Source organism: Trachurus trachurus, assembly GCF_905171665.1.
Source record: "Trachurus trachurus genome assembly, chromosome: 11".
Taxonomy (NCBI): Eukaryota; Metazoa; Chordata; class Actinopteri; order Carangiformes; family Carangidae; genus Trachurus; species Trachurus trachurus.
This window is the reverse complement of record NC_139904.1, coordinates 1,425,828-1,446,437: the sequence shown is the minus strand read 5'-3', so window position 1 is coordinate 1,446,437 and position 20,610 is coordinate 1,425,828. Positions and strand designations below refer to the sequence as shown.

At 43.2% G+C, this 20,610-nt stretch overlaps 1 protein-coding gene across 1 annotated transcript in view; it reads right to left on the bottom strand.

Annotated features, from left to right (window-relative positions):
• Positions 1-18,064: 18,064 nt before the first annotated feature.
• The window catches only part of LOC310993826 (scavenger receptor cysteine-rich type 1 protein M130-like), a gene marked incomplete at its 3' end in the record, with an annotated part of 32,491 nt that continues 29,945 nt past the window's right edge, over positions 18,065-20,610 (bottom strand). Inside the window, exons 6-8 of the mRNA XM_083982306.1 lie at positions 18,997-19,311; positions 18,620-18,907; positions 18,065-18,183 (exon numbers count right to left, since the gene is read on the bottom strand). Of these exons, the coding sequence (XP_083838432.1) occupies positions 18,065-18,183; positions 18,620-18,907; positions 18,997-19,311 (722 nt within the window). The remainder of the gene's footprint in view (positions 18,184-18,619; positions 18,908-18,996; positions 19,312-20,610) is intronic.

Genomic DNA, 20,610 nt, shown 5'->3' with positions numbered 1-20,610 from the left:
GCCTCCACTGCTCCATAGAGCGCCCCCTGGAGGACTGAAGGAGCCCCACAGCCAAGCTCCCTACAGACCACCTCTGCATCCTGCTGGTCAAAGTCATCTTCACACACTGAGGACCACCACTGGTCAGACTGGTTGGACTTGACCTCCAGTCTGCCTGAACACACACTGGTCCCATTCACCAGCCTGACAGGGTCTGCAGAGAGAGACACAACATAGACAGGACAGATTATGCACTGCTGATGTTTGTATCAAAAGAGTTCATATATCATGAAATATTAGAAAACAACACGGTGACGACAAGGTTGGCAGTAGATGTGTGTGTGTGTGTATATATATATATATATATATGTATATATATACATACAAAGATTGAACAAAACAATAAATGATTGGCTCTGACCTCCCTCAAGCGAGCCCCTATAATGTGGACATAACACGGATACATAATATACATAATATTTGTTTAAACCGATTGAATGGTTTTTAAGAAGAAGAAAAAAAAAAGACTAGGCAGATAGATACTGATAAATGCATACAAGATGTGTATCTTATCCATGTAACTGCAATAAGGTAACAAGTATTTGTTTGTATTTGTCTGTCATAAACATCAATAAAAAATAAATAAAAATAAACCGATTGAATGAGGACCAATAAAACACAAAGGAGAATGGAACAAGGAACATTGCTGACCTCTCCTACAGAGGGAATACAGGCTCATTAAAGAAGACCTATGCAAGATTTTTCCCATGGCTATGCTACATTTTTACTGCACCTTGATTAAAAAGGTAAAAGGTATTAATTATATAATCGTTTGCATAACCCCTGCCATATATAGTGTATATATATATACATATATATATTGACCCCTTGCACGTGACGTCACGTTCCACTCGCGGTAGCTACGGACGCCATGATGGACGGCAAAAGAACAGTGGACGTCAATTTAATTCAATGGGCGCGTTATAGTTTTGTGACATACCGTGGTTGTAGGGTTTCCCCTCCTTTTCCACTGAGCTGGTTCGAGTGCTGGTTCGGAGCCAGAGCCTGACTAGCACCGGTTCTTTGCTTTTCCACCACTTAAGAACCAGTTATTGGTTCTTAAAACTGGTCCCAAGCACCAACTCCTTGCTGGGCTAGAGCTAAGAACCGGGCGCTGGCCACTGGCAGCGGGGTTACATGAGCAACAGGACCAGTGCGAAGATATACAGACACGTTATCGATGCCATTATAAGTTAGTTTATCTACAGTGTATAGTCGATGTAAACACAGTTGAAGCTAACTAGCTAACGCTAGTATTAAACATAGCACCGTCACAACGTGGTTGCCGCCGTCGGATCGCGGCGATTACAACATAGACGGCTTCCTGTTTTCTTTTCTTTTTCAGCCGGGTTTAATCAGAGAATGATCACTAATTATACAGACGTCAGGTCTTCAACAACCACAGGTCGGACCAGGTTTTAATTTCCATGTCTGTTAACTGTAGTTAGCAGCAGCAAAGACAGCAGCAGCTGCTGTATGGGGAGTGTGGCACTGACTTGACGTTAGCTCCTTAGCAGTGGAAAAAGCACAGAAAATAGATATTCTGCGGCGAATAACAAATAAACAAACAGAATATTGCAACGGATGAGTAAATATTCTATTTTAAATAAGTGATAATGCTGTGAGGTTGTAGTGTGAAGTGATCGAGCCACATTGTTGGACGGCACCCATACACAGTACATTATCACTGAGCACTTTCTGCCGTCCGTCATGGCGTCGCCTCTCGCGTCACGTGATAATTGTGACGTAGCTGCAAGGGGTCAATACTAGGGCCGGGACTCGATTAAAAAAATTAATCTAATTAATTAGAGGCTTTGTAATTAATTAATCGCATTTTAATCGCATATAAATATTTGACCTGAGAACAGTGAGAAGCATTTTTTTGTCACATGGATTTCAGTATACCATTGAATGACTGAATACATAAGCTTAAGCAAGGTGGTACTTAACCAAGACCAACAGACTAGGGATGCAAATTATCGATTAATTAATTAGCCTAATCGATATTTGATACATAAATGGTCTTTCCTGCCAATACACTATGATGATTACTGTAGTATTCAACTAGGCGACTTAAATCACAGTAGCAAACTGATTTGTTGAAGGGCGTCAGTTTACTTTGAAAAGTGGTGGGGACAATGATCATATGTATTGTTAGTGTTAGAGCCATTTTGGGGTTATTTGTGTTTTGTTTATTTTTTGTTTATTGCCTGCAGTCCACAGTAGGTGGCGCTCTGTACTGTGTGTGCAGGAAGTGTGAAATACAGGCACAGGTAATCACTTGGCAGGTGTGCTGTTGACGGGAAGAGCACACAGTTTTTTGACCGTCACCGTCGTCGTCTTTTGTCGCCTTTTGTTTGTGTTGTGGCAAATATGTGAGCCTTTTGTTATTCGTGTGCACAGTACATTAAGGGCGCGTATCATGTCAAGAGCGCAAGTCTGAATAAATGTCGATGATTGCAAAGCAAAAACGTGTTGGATTCATTGGACCCGGAAGACGACGGACGCGTCAATTACTAAGTTCCAGTCAGCAGCCCCTCAGTGGCTTAGGTTCGTTTTGTTGTTTTATTTTAAGAACAAGTCACTACATTTAGTCAAAAAACTTCGCTTCAATTAGTCTTAGTAAGTCGCGTAAAGGCAACCGCACGGAGGAAGAGCGACACCGGAGCAACGCTGGAGCCAGCCGGAGTCAGCCAGCCAGCCAGCCAGCCAGCCGGAGCAACGCTGCAGCCGTCGGTGGAGTCAGCCACAGCCTCGGAGCCTCTGGAGGCCACCGCACGGAGGCAGACTCAACACCGGAGCAACGCTGCAGCCGTCGCCGGAGCCGGTGCCAATGCGGGAGCGAGCCACGGGTGTCCCAGCTCTGCCGAGCCGCAGGGAGGAGATCGACATCAGCCGTGCTTCACGGAGTGACACCGATCACCAGCTGATTCATCCAACGAGGTAGTGGTACCACCGGACCATCTCACGGCGCCCACCGCTTGCATGCAGGTATGAGCAGTAACGCTACAGCTTCATGGCCATAATAAAATAAAATAAAAGTGTGCACACTACCTTGCGAGCGTAATCCCAATGCATTGGTCGCTAAAATGACAATGATGATCGCGTCATAAGAACAAAAACTTTTCTCATCGAGTGCATATTGGATTTCATTGTGGAACATTGTAACAAAAAGAGGACATTATGGACGGTAAATCTGATAATCTGGTCACGGAAAATACCGCTACCACTGCCTTTAGTGAAGTGGGAAATGCAAATGAAACACACTTGGGTAGAGGTAAAAGAACTGTTATATTGACACACAAGGCGTTTGTTGAAAAATGTGAATGGTTACAAAATGTAAGAAAAGATAAACTAAACAAGGTAAAAAATCTAAGAAAGGTAACTGAAGAGTATATGCATGAAATCAGTGTTGCAGAAGTAAAAGGTGCACTGCAAAAAATTCTTGTGTTGTGTGAAGAAGCAAAAAACGCTCATGATTCTTTGGTGCCTTTAATGTCCGTTGAAGAAAGTGGTAAACAAAATACATGGTTTGCTGCAAAAATGTTGGTTGAAAATGGTTTCATTGATGATGTTAAACAATGGTTGAGAAATAATGAAAATGGTGGTGATGTGGTTGATGATGTTCATCCTGATGATAGTATATCAAATGTTGCCAGCAAACGTTCTTACCGAAAAAGCATATGCAGTGGTAAAAGCAGCAATAAAAGTGGTCAAACAACAACATCTGCTCGCATTAAAGTTGAGGCAGAAAAGGCTGCCCTTCTTGCTCGATCTGCAGCGTTAAAGGGAAAACATGCTCTGGAGAAGCAAGAAGCAGAACTAAGGAGACAAAGAGAGCAACTCGAGCTTGATGCTGAAATTGCTGCGTCCACAGCAAAATTAGCAGTGCTGCAAACTGCTTCAGAATGTTCATGTAAATCCCAAGCATCCAATGGAATGAATTCATATCTACAAAGGTCAAAAGAACAAAAAACAACTTCCAATGGACTCAACCCAGCAGCAAAGCCATATGAACCCTGGACATGGAGTGCAATGCCACAAACCAATTTCCCAGTACGTCATAAGGACTCAAGTGCACAGAACACACACACTGTGGAAAAGGGGCAACAGCACCTCCTGGAATCAAGACAGGACACACACAGGAAAACAGAGCCATATGGAACAACAAAATATGGAGATACACAACATCAAACTCTTTATTTGCCAGTAAGTAATGAGCAGCCTGCATCAATCGAGCAACCACATCTACATTCTGCACAAATGCAAGGAGATCTATGCACCATTATGCATAAACAAAATGAAATAACAGCAGCTCTTGTTCAACAACAACGCCTACTGTCTTTACCATCTCGAGAGATTCCCGTATTCGACGGTGATTCTCTCCAGTACAGAAACTTCATCAGAGCCTTTGAGCATGGAGTGGAATCAAAGGCCAATAAAGCCGACTGTCTTTATTTTCTGGAACAGTTTACAAAAGGTCAACCCAGAGAATTGGTGAGGAGCTGTCAGCACATGATGCCGGACAGAGGCTATCATCTGGCTAAAGAACTTTTGCATGAACACTTTGGAAATGAATACAGAATTGCTGCAGCTTACATAGAGAAGGCCCTGGCTTGGCCTGCAGTGAAATCAGAGGATGTGACATCACTACAAGCCTTTTCTCTGTTTTTGCGTGGTTGCTGCAACGTGATGGAGGAGCTTCACTATATGCAAGAACTAGACATGCCAACCAACATGAGAGCAATCATGACAAAGCTGCCATTTAAATACAGAGAGAAATGGAGGACAAAGGCACACGAAGTCTTGGAGAGACACAATCGCAGAGCTTGTTTCAAAGATCTTGTTTTATTCATTGAACGCCAAGTTAAGATAATTTCAGACCCACTCTTTGGGGACATCCAAGACACATCAGGTTCACCTGCTTTTAAGAGTGTTAACAAGTTCAATTCTCAGTCCAAGTTCAGCAGAGTCAGAGGAGACAGCTTTGCTACTGTTGTCGACTCAACAGAAGGGGCATGCTCAATCGTCGAGACACAGGACTCAATGGAAAAGCCAAAAAGGGCATGTGTCTGTTGCTCCCAGTCCCACACATTGGAGGAATGTCCAAAGCTGAAAAGAAAGAAATATCAGGACAAAATCATCTTTCTAAAGGAAAAGAGGATGTGTTTTGGCTGCTTGTGTAGTGGACACATGAGCAGGGATTGCGACAGGCGCCTAACTTGTAAGGAATGTGGTCAGAACCATCCTACAGTGCTTCATATTCCTGAAAGGCCAAGAAGCAGCATTGAAGGTGAACACTCTGAGGAAACAGAACATGTCAGACCATCTTCTTCAGAAACATGTGGTCATACAGGGGCCGGAAAGGACGATGGCATTTTGTCCATTCTGCCAATCCAGGTTAAATCTGTCAAAGGAGACAAAATAATACAAACCTACGCATTCCTGGATCCCGGCAGTACGGCTACGTTCTGTTCAGAGCACCTGATGAAAAGATTGAACATTGATGGTAGAAGAACCAATTTCCTGTTACGCACCATGGGACAAGAAAAAGTTGTTTACACTCAAGTTTTGAATGGTTTGGAGGTGGCTGGTCTCGAAAGTAATCACTTTTACAAGCTTCCAGAAGTCCTCACACAAAGAAAAATGCCCGTGACTCCTAACAACATCATCACACAGGAAGAGCTGACAAAGTGGCCTTACCTCTCTGACGTCCGGATCCCCTGCATAAAAGGCAATGTTGACATGTTGATTGGTACCAACGTCCCTAAGGTATTGGAACCCTGGGAAGTTGTCAACAGCCAAGGGAATGGCCCATATGCAGTAAGAACTGTACTTGGTTGGGTTGTTAATGGTCTCCTTCGAGGCGAAGAGGACAGGAAACCTAACAAGGGGATCTCAGTGGCTGCTGTCAATAGGATTTCTGTGTGTAAGCTGGAGGAGGTAACAAACAATCAGTACAAGCATGACTTCAAGGAAAGAAGTACAGAGGAAGAAGGGATGGCAAGAGAAGACATCGGATTCCTAAAGACTATGGATGAGGCAGCACAGCTTCAGAACGGCCATTACAGCATGAAAATGCTGTTCAGGAAAGAACAGTGGTCAACAATGGTCAAGCAAAGGCTGCTGGGATTAAAGGGGAAGTTCAGAAAGGATAAGCTGTTCCACCAAGAATACACCAGTTTCTTCAATGATGTTATAAGGAAAGGCTATGAAGAGAAAGTGCCTCAACATCGATTGGATGGAGAAAACGAAAAGGTTTGGTATATTCCCCATCAGGGTGTGCGTCATCCCAGAAAAGCTGCTTTGTGTGTTGTGTTTGACTGTTCAGCTGAGTTTAAAGGAGCCTCACTCAGCAACCAGCTTCTTCAAGGCCCGAACCTGACAGTGCTGCAAACGATTGAAGAGGAGCACAGAACTAAAGACTGGAAAGAATTGGATTTGGATAAAGATGAGCTTCCAGTTAAGAGAGCCTTTGGACTACAGTGGTGTGTGGAGTCGGATGCATTCAAGTTCAAAGTGATGGTGAAAAGAGTTTGAAGTTTGTGCAAGCGTTATGGTGTCGTCTTTACCTGTTTTGCAAGCAGAGTTGTTCATTTGGAAGTACCGCCATCCTTGGATACTGACACATCATGTATTACTGCGTTACGAAGGTTCATCAGCCGAAGAGGACAAGTGTCTTCTATGCATTCAGATAAATGGAATCAAGAAAGGAGAAACGTTGTTACTGGAGACATTGTTGTTGTGATGGATTCCGCTGCTCCACGTGGATCTTGGCCTCTTGGCAGAGTTTTGGAAACTTTCCCTAACAAGAAAGGTTTGGTACGCTCTGTGCGTCTCCAGACGAAGACAAACATCTTGGAAAGACCTGTCACAAAGCTATGTCTATTACAAGAAGCTGCAAGTTGTTAGTGTTGACTTTATGGTGACCTCTGAGTGAACCCAGGTCATTAGTACAAATATTGGGTATTGCTGGTACAAAATATTGGGTATTGTTGGTACAAAGTATTTGGTATTGGTACTACAAATATTGGGTATTGTTTGATACAATTTGTATGTATTTTTTGGAATGGCTCTTTAATTTAAATTTGAAGGTAATTGTAATGTCAGCCGCCATTTACAATTAGGGGCCGGCGTGTTAGAGCCATTTTGGGGTTATTTGTGTTTTGTTTATTTTTTGTTTATTGCCTGCAGTCCACAGTAGGTGGCGCTCTGTACTGTGTGTGCAGGAAGTGTGAAATACAGGCACAGGTAATCACTTGGCAGGTGTGCTGTTGACGGGAAGAGCACACAGTTTTTTGACCGTCACCGTCGTCGTCTTTTGTCGCCTTTTGTTTGTGTTGTGGCAAATATGTGAGCCTTTTGTTATTCGTGTGCACAGTACATTAAGGGCGCGTATCATGTCAAGAGCGCAAGTCTGAATAAATGTCGATGATTGCAAAGCAAAAACGTGTTGGATTCATTGGACCCGGAAGACGACGGACGCGTCAATTACTAAGTTCCAGTCAGCAGCCCCTCAGTGGCTTAGGTTCGTTTTGTTGTTTTATTTTAAGAACAAGTCACTACAGTTAGACTATACTACAGTAGGTCATTTCGATTTGCGCATCTGTGTTTTTTCCTTTTTATATTTTTTTTATAACATTTATATGCGCATCGAGAGCGAGTGAGCAAGCGCGAGATAAATAAACTTAACTAAACTACGGCAGGATACTGTAAACCAACGCGGATCAGGTGTGTTTATCAAACCTTGGTCGCTGTGCTGAGGCACCGGGTCGGTTTGAGCTGCCGTCAGGCTGCATTAAAACTCCTCAGGCAGCTCCGTGTCGGTGGCTTTTTGACTCGTTACTCACTGGTTTCTGTGTGTTAGCGATGGTACAGGCTGAGGCCAGTATACAACAGGTAACAGTGTTGTTGTCTCTTTTCACCTCCTCTCTCCCTTGCAGTGATCAGTGTCGGCGGCTTGTTAGATGATTGTGCTCCTAATCAGTACGCCTGAAACTCATCCAGTGAGAAACGTTCCGCGGTGCAAAACAAGTGCGATTAAAACGCGTTAATTTTTTTAACGCGTTAATTTTTGTGTAATTAATTAATCGTAATTAACGCGTTAAAGTCCCAGCCCTAATATATACTGTATATATCTCTTATGAAACATCTTGTTGATCAGTTGAATGGCATCAAAGTATGGAAGTTGATTTGTTGACTAAAGACGTTGCGATATTAAATGTCTTGTTTTCAGACCTTCATTCACTCACATACAAAAAGAACAGCACTTTGAGATTGCTTAGATGTAAAGTGCATTACAAATAAAATTTATTATTATTATTATTTAACATGTCACTAAACGTTTCTGCACCACAACAAAGGAAGGAGACACTAAACCTGACTGTCACTGGTGATGTCACTGAAGGACTTACCTGAACAGGTGATCTCCACGGTGGAGGAAGAGGAAGTTGAATGTGAACACTCCCACAGGGTAGATCCAGACAGAACACAGCCAATGTAGATCCCCCACACAGACCTCTCTGAGGACTCCTTTCTTTCTCTTATTGAAACAGCAGAGCCACAGTCCAGCTCTCTACAGGCTACAGATGCTGCCTTCAGGTTCCAGTTGAAGATGCCGCCCACTGGTCTCCACTCTCCTTGTTTCAGCTGCAGTTCACCTGCACAGCGACTGGCTCCTCCCACCAACCTGACAGGCTCTGAACACAGAGAAGAGAGTGAAGAGTAAAAGAAGTGAGTTTAATTAAAACAGAAATGAAGCAAATCCAACCTGTAGCTCCACTTGTACCTGAGCAGGTGAGTCCAACAGCTTTGCCAGGTGAGCAGCTGGTTCTAGTTGAGCCTGAGCTTCTACAGTCCAGGAGAGCTGACTCGTTGCCTCCACACTGGAACTCTTTGGTCCACATTGGAGCCTCCACTGCTCCATAGAGCGCCCCCTGGAGGACTGAAGGAGCCCCACAGCCAAGCTCCCTACAGACCACCTCTGCATCCTGCTGGTCAAAGTCATCTTCACACACTGAGGACCACCACTGGTCAGACTGGTTGGACTTGACCTCCAGTCTGCCTGAACACACACTGGTCCCATTCACCAGCCTGACAGGGTCTGCAGAGAGAGACACAACATAGACAGGACAGATTATGCACTGCTGATGTTTGTATCAAAAGAGTTCATATATCATGAAATATTAGAAAACAAAGATAATTCTATATAGAATCAGATGTTCAGCAGCAGTGACCACCCCCATATAGTCAGAATGGTACGATCTGTTTTCATACGCACATTGTGCGACGATTTGACAACAAGGTTGGCAGAATCAGACTCAACAAATCAACAACAATTCAGGGTCTATCCTATAAACACTGTATATAGTATATATACAGTATGTATATATATATATATATATAGTATGTGTGAGCCATTTTAGCTTTTATTTTGGTGTTTTGTATGTGGCAGTTTTATTGTTGTAACCTCCGTTGACACTGGAAGTGGCGTCACGCACTTCCGGGTCACAGGGGTGATTTAAACCCAGGACAATCAGTGCCAGGTGTAGCTGGTCCAAGGCAAACAGTTTTTGACCGTGTCATTATGCCTTTTGTGTCCTGCCTGCCACATGGAATGAGATATTGTGTTGTCAATAAATGTGGTGTTTTTACCATTGGAACCTTGTTTTTGGGCACTCATTGTTTACGCACGCGTCCGAATACCAAGACCAGCCACCGTGACGGGGAAGAGGGCCACTTCAGTATGTGTGTGTGATATATATATATATATATATATATATATATATAGTATGTGTGTATATATATATAAAAAGTGACTTCCAAAAATTCACACCACTTTTTTAAACACGGTTTGAAGCTAAATGTGACAAAATGTTGCTGTTATTTTCAGCATGAGCAGCTTTACAAACGGCACCTCATATACACATATAGATTAAACAAAACAGTAAATGATCGGCTCTGACCTACCTCAAGTGAAACCCTAAAATGTGGACATAACCCAGATACACAATATAATATACGTGTTAACCCATTAAATGAGGCTCAATAAAACACAAAGGAGAATGGAACAAGGAACATTGCTGATCTCTCCCACAGAGCACATTAAAGCAGAAGTAAGTGATATATTTGTGTTAATATAAGTCTTAAATAGTTATATCTTCCGACAGCAATCACTTCTATAGAGTGTTTGGACTGAAACACGGGTCTCTCAGTCCCTCTGCTCTGCTCTGAGCCGAAGAGAAAACATTTATCGTATCCTACAGTTTTTATCCAATGAGGAGAGAGAACGGCATGCAGGGCTGTGTGTGCAGCCAAGGGATGCCGTGAATGTGGTGACGTAGGGACGAGGACTGTTATGGTGCGTTCAAGGAAACTCGTATTTTTCCGACCGTGAAGTCGTACCAGTTCGATCTGGTACGAGTTCACCGGTCGGAAGTTACGAGTGGCCGTTATAGTGACTTTCACCGGTAAAACAGGTCGGAAAAACACGAGTGGGTTGCCTGAAACGCTACAAAGTCGTAAGTTGTGACTTGAAGCTGTAATTTACGATTTCAAAAGCCTGCCTGGAACGCAGCATTAGCGAAAACGACCGGACCACTTACTTCTGCTTTAATGAGAGGGAATATAGGCTCATTAAAGAGGACCTAAGCAAGATTTTTACCATGGCTATGCTACATTTTTACCTTGATTAAAAAGCTCTGGAGTAATTGTGATACATGACTTGTAACTTGTTACGAGTGAGAATGTAGTTTCTTTGCCTTCCACCTGTCGTCTCATGGCTGAAAACCAACCTTGCAACATCAGTGTACCTGGCCACCGCCCCGGTGTCCCGCTCTCATCTCTGCGGCACCGCAACACAAACGCTCCGTAACCCACAATCTTTGGTTTATGAAAGTTAAGACTACACAATGTCGAGGAGAGTTGAGGGTCCCGAGCTCAGCCTTCAGATGTATGCTGTGATTTTTGATATGGTTATGGTATTATGATTAAAGGAAATTATTTTTGCTAAATGTAACTAGGGGAAAGTATTATGAAACCTGAACTGATGGAATAGTTGCTGTAATCTGTTAAAAGGGGAAGTAGGATGAGTCAGACAAAGGTTAGGAACCGGTGACGTGTCCGGGAGACAGGCTGAGGCAGGTCAGGAGAGTAAAGGTGGCAGGGGTTAAAGATAGGGAAGTACACATTGACCAAATAAGGCAAGTACCGGTGCAGAATGATGGAGAAATTGTCCCATGATGCAGGAGAGAGTGTTGGCTGCTCTGGGCCTATAAAAAGGTAATCCGACTAGAAGTCGAGGTGTGTGCAGCAGGACTAGGTGCGAGAGCGAGCTAGTCAGACCCTACTCCTGCGAGAACTGGTGCATTTATAGAACTTAGCCATCAAACGAAAAGACTGCACTCAGTAATTTGGTCTCGGGTGATCCCCACACTCCCTGCTATCGGGGTTGGCTGTTCCGCTCTAAGGGGTTCTCAGCCCTAAACATCACCCCAGCAGAAAGGGTTCAGGAAATTCGTGACTGGCCAGCCGAAGCCTGTATCCTACCAAAATTGTAAATCGGGCAACTATTCATCAGAGGTAGGGTTGATTGATAGGGTCAGAATTGGTTTTAATTATTTTTTGTTTTATGCTTTGATGCTGCTTTGTCACTGCTAAATTCCTAAAATAAATATTCAACCTAAAAGACAAGATAACTGTTACCCTCATCTTTTTGTCTGAGGTTTTAATTCAATTATCACTGTTATGCTGTTCATGATCGTAAGAAGCTAAGCCATAGTGTGCACAACATCTTTAAGGCAAGGCAAGGCAAGGCATCTTTATTTATATAGCGCATTTCATACAAAGGCAACTCAATGTGCTTTACATAAAGACAAAACATTAAAAAAAAAAAGAAGCATAAGACAGAATAAAAACCAGTGGAGGCTGGTCCATAGAGTCAGAGGAGGTTGGTCCTCCTCTATTTTTGAGCGGCCAGAGGAAGATCAACATATGTTCAATAAAGAGTAACTGGTTGAAATAAACCATTACCAAATCATTTATAATATATTTTTAATCTCTTTTATGGAAGAAAATCCACTAAATCCACTTAAAAAGGTTCAACAGCGCCGCCTGCAGGCGGAGGAGACAGAGTAGTCTGTGTGAGGAGCAGGGAGCAGGGAGGTGGGGGCTTAGGGGAGGACGGAGGGCTTCTGTCCTCCTCTAGACGCCTCGGGGTGGCCATTCACTCAATGCATTTAGGATTTTTTCATGCTGATCTGTGATTGGCTAAGACACGTAAAATGACGCGCTAAGGGAGGACGTCCTCCCTTACCAATCAGCAACCAGAACACAAGATTGACATCAGGTTGGTCCAATGACAGTTCTCCAACCCCCCTTGGTTACTGTTGCTCCTAGCACAAGAAATACGGAGTTTTCAGCGATTTGGCATCGATTTGAAAGGAAATATCAGCAGATTTCTGGATAAACTGTCCAGAGATATCAGAGAGAAGCAGTCAGAGGGATTGTTCATAGTTTTCAGTTACGTGACCCACTCAGCTGGAGGGTAAACAAAGACACGACCAGACTCTTTTTTTTTCCTCCGCCGTATGTCAGCTCAGGTAAAAAAGCCAAATATGGATGTAATTTAAGTGGAACACTTTATTTTGTTATTAATAACTACAGATCTTCATGGTTTTGTTTTTCCTTTTTAAATCAGAGGGTGTGAAATCCCCACTGGGACATTTACAGGTGTTAAACACTGGCCTGCTTTTATTTTTTTATTTATTTTTTACATCCCACATCCATGATAAATGCTCTGTCTTTTTCATTAAGCCTGTGTTAATCTGAAAACAGTAAGATTGAATAAAATTATGTTGTTTTTAAGAAATCTTGTAAGACATTGTTTTACTGTTTAATTTTCATTGAATATCAGAAAGTAGGGATAAGTAGTCAACTAGTAGAAAATAACATGACGCCGTGGACTGGTTTTCCTCCTGTCCTCCCCAATTTTTTCAGTCACCAGCCGCCACTGATAAAAACAAAGAAAACACTAAAAACAGAGTTAAAAAAAACAAGAGCAAATAAAAGTAAAATAAAAGAAAATAGATAAAGTTTTAAGTTCTCAGCTATAAGCATGTGAAAAGAGAAATGTTTTTAACCTAGATTTAAAAGTGCTTACAGTTGGGGCTGATTTCAGTTCTGCTGGTAGTTTGTTCCACTTGTGAGCAGCATAACAGCTAAATGCTGCTTCACCATGTCTGGTCTGAACTCTGAGCTCCACTATCTGACCTGAGTCAGTAGATCTCAGAGCTCTACTGGGTTTATACTCTACTGACATGTCATTCATGTATTCTGGACCTAAACCATTCAGTGATTTGTAAACCAGTAGCAGAACTTTAAAATCTATTCTGTAGCTGACTGGGAGCCAATGTAAGGTCTTAAGAACTGGGGTGATGTGATCTGATCTCTTTGTTCTGGTTAAAACTCGAGCTGCAGCGTTCTGAATGAGCTGCAGCTGTTTGATACTTTTTGGGGGGGAGGCCAGTCAGAAGACCGTTACAGTAGTCAAGTCTACTGGAGATAAAAGCATGAATCAGCTTCTCCTGATCAGTTTGGGACATAAAACACTTAATTCTGGATATGTTCTTAAGTTGATAAAAGGCTGATTTGGTATATCAGCACGCCAAGGTTTCGGACTTGGTCTTTAGTTTCTAAAGACAGTGACTCAAGGTGTTTACTGACAGCAACCCTCTTCTCTTTATTTCCAAAAACAATGACCTCAGTTTTTTCTTGATTTAACTGAAGGAAATTTTGGCTCATCCAATTTTTGACCTGTTCTAAACAGTGACATAATGACTCTATTGGACTGCAGTCATCTGGAGACAGTGCAAGATATATCTGTGTGTCATCTGCATAACTATGATAGTTGACATTAAAATTGTGACGGAGCGCCGTCACGGTCCGTGCCCAGCGCATGGCGCATGGCGCACGGGGAGCAGCGCGTGGCGCTGAGAGACGCTGATGCTCGCACACACATACACACACACACATGCACACACGCCACACTCGTTTTCTTCCCTCTGTTCATCTCAGTTCAGTATGATCATGTTAACGACCCCTTTTTCCTCCCAGCTCTGTAAGGAGACCATGGGTGCACACTTGGTCTCTGTTGTAACTATTATGCATACACTTACCTGCATCGTAACTCACCGGGGTGGGTGTGTCTTTTCCAGTTCACTGTGATACCCTTTGGCTTACATGGTGCCCCCGCTACCTTCCAGAGGCTAATGGACAAAGTCCTCCTGGGTTGTGAAAGCTACAGCGCAGCCTACCTGGACAACGTGGTGATATACAGCAGAACCTGGTAGGAGAACGTTCACCAGCTGTCCATGGTTCTCGGAAGGATCCAGGAGGCGGAATTGACCCTAAACCCTGGCAAGTGTGAGTGGGCACGGCAGGAGACACGGTACCTGGGATACCAGCTGGGAAGAGGAATGGTCCGTCCACAAGTGGATAAAGTGGAAGCCATCAGAAACTGCGCTCAACCCAGTACCAAGAAGGAGGTACGGTCTTTCCTGGGATTGGTTGGCTGGTATCGACGGTTTGTTCCCCAGTTTGCCACCATTGCCGCCCCTCTCACAGCTTTGACCTGCAAGGACCAGAGGAACCCAGTCACCTGGACAGATGAATGTGAGGAGGCTTTTAACCATTAAGTGGGCTCTGGAGAGCCTGCGGTATTACTTGCTGGGGCGGGAGTTCGACCGCGAGACTGATCATCAAGCTCTCACATGGATCAACTCCATGAGGGATCACAACAGTCGCCTGACCAGGTGGTACCTCTCGCTCCAACCATTTAGGTTCATGATCCGACACCGGTCGGGCAAGACCAACGTGGTTGCCGATTACCTTTCCAGACTGACACATTCTCAGCCTCTGGGAGGAGAGGGATGATGTGACGGAGCGCCGTCACAGTCCATGCCCAGCGCATGGCGCATGGCGCACGGGGAGCAGCGCGTGGCGCTGAGAGACGCTGATGCTCGCACACACATACACACACGCCACACTCGTTTTCTTCCCTCTGTTCGTCTCAGTTCAGTAAATGATCATGTTCACGACCCCTTTTTCCTCCCAGCTCTGTAAGGAGACCATGGGTGCACACTTGGTCCCTGTTGTAACTATTATGCATACACTTACCTGCATCGTAACTCACCGGGGTGGGGGTGTCCTCAGTCAAACCGGGACAAAGGATTTCCCGGTGTTATATACGTCACTTGGCGGGGTTTGTGGTCATGTGACCGGCGGTGATTGTGCCGTTATTGTTTTGTTTCATTTTTCATGTTTATATAAGGCATGTGGAGTTGACATTGCATCTGGTAAATCATGGAAATATATTTGGTAAAATAATGAATAACCCTGAATGGTGAAATGGTTTCTCTGATATGAGTATGTGTGTTGATAATTGTTTTCATAGGAATATCCGGCTCAGTGGGAGGAGCCATACCTTTAAAAGAGGGCTGCTTTGGCCCGGCCCGGTCAGTTAGTGTTGGGCTGCTGCTTTGAGCTGTTGCAGAGCTCCTTGTATGTCCTGTATCGTTTGTGTTTTGCACTGGGTGAAGCAAATAAATCCACCAAAGGAAATACTTCTGTTGTCGACTACGCCATCATTTATATGTCATCTGAACCTGGTTTAAGGTCCCCGTGACAAGAATTCTGTAGAATTTGACCCAATGGAAGCATATACAGGTTAAACAGAAGGGGTCCAAGGACTGACCCCTGAGGAACTCCACATGTCATAGCCACTCGATCGGATTGATAACTACCAATGGTCACAAAATAACTCCGTTCCTCTGAGTAGGACCTGAACCATTTTAGGACTGTCCCGCTGAGTCCTGCCCAGGTTTCCAACCTGTCCAGCAGTATACTGTGTGACAGTGTCAAACGCAGCACTGAGATCCAACAGGACCAGAACTGACACCTTGCCTGAGTCAGTGTTCAACCTTATGTCATTTAACACTCTAATAAGAGCTGTTTCTGTACTGTGGTGAGGTCGGAAGCCTGATTGAAATTTGTCAAAGAGTCCACTGGAGTTCAAGAAGTTGCTGAGTTGATTAAAAACCACTTTCTCAACGATCTTGGCTATAAAGAGAAGATTTGAGATGGGTCTGTAATTGGTTAAAATGGTAGTATCCAATGTTCTCTTTTTTAAGAGTGGCTTGATGGCAGCTACTTTCAGGGGTTTAGGAAACATGCCTGATTGAAGTGAGCAATTTATTATTTGCTGCAGATCTGTTTGGACAGAGCTTATAATAGTTTTAAAAAAGTCAGATGGTATTGTGTCAAGACATCATGTCGATGTTTTAAGATGCTGAACTGTTTCTTCTAAGGTTTTTTGGTCACTGTATTAAACTCTGACATTACAGTTGATTTATTCCTAGGTGATTTTAGGGATTGCATCACTGTATTATTTTGCTGATTTGTGTTGATATTGAGCCTTATAGATTTGATTTTTTCATTGAAGAAGTAAGCAAATTTGTTGCATTTTTCTGTGGAAAAGAGTTCTGAAGCTATCTCTTTTGGGGGGGGGGGGGGGGGGTTGTAAGCTTATCAACCATAGCAAACAGGGCACGAGTGTTTGATGTTCTTATTAATCATTTCAGTAAAGTGTTGCTGTCTAGCCTTGAAGAACCCATGGTTAAAATTACAAAGACTTTGTTTGTAGAGGTCATGGTGGATTTGAAGTTTAGTTTTTCTCCATTTACGCTCAGCTTTCCTGCATTCTGTTTTCAGAGCCTTTACCATCAAAGTGTTCCTCCATGGTGTTCTCTGTCTGGTGACATAGACAGCAGTTCGGCAAACTCATCAAAGAATTTTCCTGGGTATCTTGGTGGTCTGTAAATAATTAGGAGGAGAACTTTTGGATCCCCCTTTACTAAAAAACAGAGATATTCAAAAGAGCTAAAATCACCAAATATAGTTTCCTTGCACTGAAATACAGATTTAAAAATGGCAGCAACTCCCCCGCCTTTCTTACCACTTCGACACTTATTCATAAAACTGAAATTTGTTGGTGCAGCCTCATTGAGAATGGCAGCACAGCTACATTCAGTCAGCCATGTTTCACTAAGAAGTCTAGATTATAGGTCATAATGGTGTCATTTACTAATAAGGATTTGTTGGCTAGTGATCTGATATTAAGTAGAGCTAACCTTGTGGAGATAACAGGAGACACTGATGAGTTTCGAGGCTGACAAGCTATACTCACTAGATTGGTAGATTTAATTGAACCCTTTTTTGTCAGGTTTCTGTCTGTATGTTTTGGACTTCCTGTTTTATTTTGTAGTTTGAGTTCATTCCCATTTTGGTTCATCACTTCCTGTCAAGCTCCTTTGTTCTGTTTCCCGCCAATAATCACCACACCTGTATTTAAGCCCATGGTCACGCCCCCTCCCTTTGCCAGATTGTCATTGTTACCTTTGTGTGCTGTGCTCTCTCGCGTTCTTTTGTGAAACCCTTTATGTAAGACCTGTTTTTCGTCATTTTGGTTCTTGGAGATCTGCCTTGCCCTTTTTGGATTTTGTTTGCCTGTTTAATGGACTGCCTTCCCGTGAATGACCCTGCCTGCCCTCCAAGTAAAGGTTTTTGAAAGTTGGACTGTGTTGTGCGTGTGATCACTCTGCGACTGAGTCTCTGGTTAGTCATTGGCCTTGTCATTTTTATTTCTCACCAGTTTGATCACTTTTCTGTTACCCGTCACCACAGGGATTGAGAAAGCTGCCTGAACTCCATAGGGCCCTGACTTTTCCTGGGAAAGAACATTCTTGATATCAGTATTGCAACCTGGACCCGGCACATATCAGTCAGACTCAATGATATGATGATTCAGAGACTCAATGATAAGATGATTCTGACGCGGTGGAATGGGAGGGGGTGGACGATGTGGGGGGTTAAGGGGGGAAAGTATGAGACCTGGCGTGGTGTTAGTAGGATTCCAGTAGTGACGAAGCTCTTCATCCTGTCAGGGAAATCCAGAAATGGGGAGTCAAGACTAGATGAAGAGAGTTGGGGGCTGGATGGAGTCCGGGGGGTTGAATGTTGGGAGTCTCCTGTTGGGGCCGGGGGAGACTCCCCCTTTGGGGCTTTTGGGGCTAAGGGAGATTTCGCCGGCTTCATAAAAAAAAAATGCACATGGCCAGGCGGAGGGTTAGCAAAACAGTGGAAAAGCGACCAGACTTGTAGACTAGTTCCTCTTTAGGAGTAGCTCACAACCAGGTAAGTAAACATGAAAATAAAATTTTGTGTAATTATATAATCATTTGCATAACCCCTGTTATTTATATTTATATATATATATATATATATATATATATATATATATATATATATATAAAACATCTAATGAAACATCTTCTTTATCAGCTGAATGGCATCAAAGTATGGAAGTTGATTTGTTGACTAAAGACGTTGCGATATTAATTGTCTTGTTTTCAGACCTTCATTCACTCACATACAAAAAGAACATGTCACTAAACGTTTCTGCACCACAACAAAGGAAGGAGACACTAAACCTGACTGTCACTGGTGATGTCACTGAAGGACTTACCTGAACAGGTGATCTCCACGGTGGAGGGAGAGGAAGCTGAACCTGAATATGAACACTCCCACAGGGTAGATCCAGACCGAACACAGCCAGGGTCGATCCCCCACACAGACCTCCGTGAGGACTCCTTTCTTTTTCTTATTGAAACAGCAGAGCCACAGTCCAGCTCTCTACAGACTACAGATGCTGCCCTCAGGGTCCAGAGGAAGCTGTCCACTGGTTTCCACTCTCCTTGTTTCAGCTGCAGTTCACCTGCACAGCGACTGGATCCTCCCACCAACCTGACTGACTCTGAACACAGAGAAGAGAGTGAAGAGTAAAAGAAGTGAGTTCGATTAAAACAGAAATGAAGCAAATCCAACCTGTAGCTCCACTTGTACCTGAGCAGGTGAGTCCAACAGCTTTGCCAGGTGAGCAGCTGGTTCTAGTTGAGCCTGAGCTTCTACAGTCCAGGAGAGCTGACTCGTTGCCTCCACACTGGAACTCTTTGGTCCACATTGGAGCCTCCACTGCTCCATAGAGCGCCCCCTGGAGGACTGAAGGAGCCCCACAGCCAAGCTCCCTACAGACCACCTCTGCATCCTGCTGGTCAAAGTCATCTTCACACACTGAGGACCACCACTGGTCAGACTGGTTGGACTTGACCTCCAGTCTGCCTGAACACAGACTGGTCCCATTCACCAGCCTGACAGGGTCTGCAGAGAGAGACACAACATAGACAGGACAGATTATGCACTGCTGATGTTTGTATCAAAAGAGTTCATATATCATGAAATATTAGAAAACAAAGACATTCTATATAGAATGATGTTCAGCAGCAGTGACCACCCCCATATAGTCAGAATGGTATCTTTTTTCATACGCATATTGTGCGACGATTTGACAACAAGGTTGGCAGAATCAGACTCAACAACTCGACAATTCAGGGTCTATCCTATAAACACTGTATACAGTATATATACTGTATGTATACACAGTATATATATATATATATATATATATATATATATATATATATATGTGTATATATATATATATATATATATATATATATATATATATATATATATATATATATATATATATATATATATAGTATGTGTGTATATATATATATATATATATATATATATATATAAAAAGTGACTTCCAAAAATTCTCACCACTTTTTTAAACACGGTTTGAAGCTAAATGTGACAAAATGTTGCTGTTATTTTCAGCATGAGCAGCTTTACAAACGGCACCTCATATACACATATAGATTAAACAAAACAGTAAATGATCGGCTCTGACCTCCCTCAAGTGAGACCCTAAAATGTGGACATAACACTGTTACACAATATAATATACGTGTTAATCCATTAAACGAGGCTCAATAAAACACAAAGGAGAATGGAACAAGAAAAATTGCTGATCTCTCCCACAGAGCACATTGATGAGAGGGAGAGTTTTGTTGGGACAAGGGCCTTGATAGAAACAGGGGGTTACCCCAAAAAGGAACGCAGGGAATACAGGCTCATTAAAGAGGACCTAAGCAAGATTTTTACCATGGCTATGCTACATTTTTACCTTGATTAAAAAGCTCCGGAGTAATTGTGATACATGACTTGTAACTTGTTACGAGTGAGAATGTAGTTTCTTTGCCTTCCACCTGGCGTCTCATGGCTGAAAACCAACCTTGCAACATCAGTGTACCTGGCCACCGCCCCGGTGTCCCGCTCTCATCTCTGCGGCACCGCGATGCAAACGCTCTGTAACCCGCAATCTTTGGTTTATGACAGTAAGACTACACAAGCATACACGTCGTAACATTGTAGGCCTATATATTAGGGATGGGACTTTTTGTCGAAAAATCGACAAAAAATCGACACATGCTCCCCTCGACAAAAAAAATGGAGTGTCGAAATGTCGAGGGGGCGGGGCTTGTGGGATTTCCATGTGTAAATTGCCTTTTGTCTTTCAATATTTCCTACTCAAATAAACAGCAGAAAGTG